At 36.0% G+C, this 2466-nt stretch overlaps 1 protein-coding gene across 1 annotated transcript in view; it reads left to right on the plus strand.

Moving 5' to 3' along the window:
- DNAH12 (dynein, axonemal, heavy chain 12) overlaps positions 1–2466 on the plus strand; it is a 261319-nt gene that overhangs the window by 54149 nt on the left and 204704 nt on the right. Inside the window, exons 10-11 of the mRNA XM_011998427.1 lie at positions 91–247; positions 890–981. Of these exons, the coding sequence (XP_011853817.1) occupies positions 91–247; positions 890–981 (249 nt within the window). The remainder of the gene's footprint in view (positions 1–90; positions 248–889; positions 982–2466) is intronic.

A 2466-nucleotide genomic window follows, 5' to 3' on the forward strand; every position in this document is an offset into this window, starting at 1 on the left:
AAAAAAAAAAAAAAAAAAAAATCTACATATAGATTAATTATACAGTTAGATATTTATTTTATACATTGTTATTATTTTTATTTGCGTTAGAATGTCCAAACAATCCCCTCTTGGCTATCAGGAACTTCAACACCAGTAAATCTTGACACAGAACTTCCTGAACACGTGTTACACTGGGCTGTTGATACACTGAAGGCAGCAATACATCGGAACTTAGAAGGTGCAAGAAAACATTATGAGACATATGGTGTGTATGATATATATAATATTATACCATTTGTCATCATTTTATTTGTGCTAGAATTTGGTCAGGTGTCTGTCTGTCTGGGGCTGCCATGAAAGAACAGGGAGAGCCAGAAGTGAGCATAGGCGTAGCTTTTGGCAGAGTCAAGAATCAAACCCAATACATTTTGTTGTCCAGTCCAAAGGGTGTGTGTGAACTGGAGCGGGGTGGTAAAGTCAAAGGCAGAGAGAAGAAATGTTGGAATAATTCAAGGGTAAAAGCAAGGTAATTTCTGAGAATAGTTTCAAAGAGGATGTAGCTCAATTTTATTGGTCTGTAGTCTCCTCATGTGTGTGTGAGGTCAGGATGTATGGTTGTTCTTTGACATTCTATTAACCAACATCTTCTATTAATTGGTGTATCTGTACCCCTAAGTCATTCTTAAAAGTCTCAAATACTCTATTACCTTTGTTTTAAAATGTGTGTGTTTAACTTGGTTTGCTTTTATTCTACCCATTTTCTTAAACTATAGTAAATCGTATATGTTAATACTCTATTAATAATAATATTTAATTGAGTAGGTTCCCCATTCCATGATCATATAAAAAGTGTTTTATCTTCTAAAAAGGGTATTACTGAGATTTTAATTAGATTATTAATTTTCAGTTGAAAAATATAACTGGCTCCTTGATGGGACCGCAGTTGAGAATATAGAGACTTTTCAGACGGAAGATCATACTTTTGATGAATATACAGAGGTAAGTGGTAATTCTGTTTTTATTAATGCATTTTGAATTTTTTGTAACATTAGGATCTTTCCATTCTAAAAGTAAATGCTTAAATATAATTTCTTATTTAAAATATAATTTCAACAAAACTCATTGTCTTACCTTATAATTTCTTTAGTCATTCATTTACTCATTTATTACTTCAATAAAAATTTCCTTATCACATTCAGACACCTAGCAAGATTTGGTGATGCAAAAATAAATGATAGGGTGGGAATGGTGGCTCATGCCTATAATCCCAGCACTTTGAAAGGCCAAGACAAGAGAATTGCTTGAGCCCAGGAATTTGAGACCAGCCTGGGCAACATAGTGAGACTCTGTCTCTACGAAAGTTTTTTTTTTTTGTTTGTTTTTTTAATTAGCCAGGTATGGTGGTGCATTCCTGTATTCCTTCTTACTCAGGAGGCTGAGGTAAGAGGATCACTTGAGCCCAGGAGGTTGAGGCTGCAGTGAGCTCTGATTGCACCACTGTTCTCCAGCTGGGCAACCGGGCGAGTCCCTGTCTTAAAAAAATATATACAACTGTTGTCTTCAGGAGCTTATATTTGGCCTGGAAGCCTGACATGGAAATAACAACTATGAAGTATTGAGATAAGTACTAGAATAGAGATATGGACAAAGTGTTGTTTGCTTTTGGAAATTGGTGAAGATATTATGCAAGAAGTGAAATGTGAGTTGGGCTTTGAAGTAGATTTTATAAATGGAGAAGGGAGGGGATGTAGCATGAACCAAGGTGTTCAGAAAACATAAATGAACGAAAATAGTTAAATAATAGGTAACAGGGACACAGTACATGGAAGATTTAGAATATGATGAAATTTGAAGTGTAAGTTGGAGCCACATGGGAAAATCCTGGAGTATCTTTGCTCAAGAGTTTGTACTTTGTTCTGAAGGTTTTTAGCCATGGAAGTAATCTATTTGGATCTGAGTTTTAGAAAGATAATTCTGGGCCGGGTGCAGTGGCTCACACTTTTAATCTCAGCACTTTAGGAGGCCAAGGTAGGTGGATCATGTGAGGTCAGGAGTTCGAGACCAGCCTGGCCAACATGGCGAAACCCCATCTCTACTAAAAATAAAAAATTTGCCAAGCATGGTTGTCTATGCCTGTAATCCCAGCTACTAGGGGGACTGAGGAGTAGGAGTGCTTGAACCTGGGAGGCGAAGGTTGCAGTGAGCAGAGATCATGCCACTGCACTCCAGCCTGGGCAACAGAGTGAGGAAAAAAAAAAAAAAAAAAAAAAAATTCTGGTAGTAGTGGGGAAAAGGCAATTGAAAGAGAAAAGACTCCCACCTCCTCAAGGGACCTTGTTCTATTGGTTAAAACTAGCCTAATATTTCTTCACTTTCCTTCTTTCTATTGACTGTTTAGATTTTTAAATGTATATTTTATACATTTTAATTTTGCTGACATCTTAAATATTAAACATATACAGGTTTTTTTTTTTTTTTTTTTTT

Source organism: Mandrillus leucophaeus, unplaced genomic scaffold, assembly GCF_000951045.1.
Source record: "Mandrillus leucophaeus isolate KB7577 unplaced genomic scaffold, Mleu.le_1.0 Scaffold57, whole genome shotgun sequence".
Lineage (NCBI taxonomy): Eukaryota > Metazoa > Chordata > Mammalia > Primates > Cercopithecidae > Mandrillus > Mandrillus leucophaeus.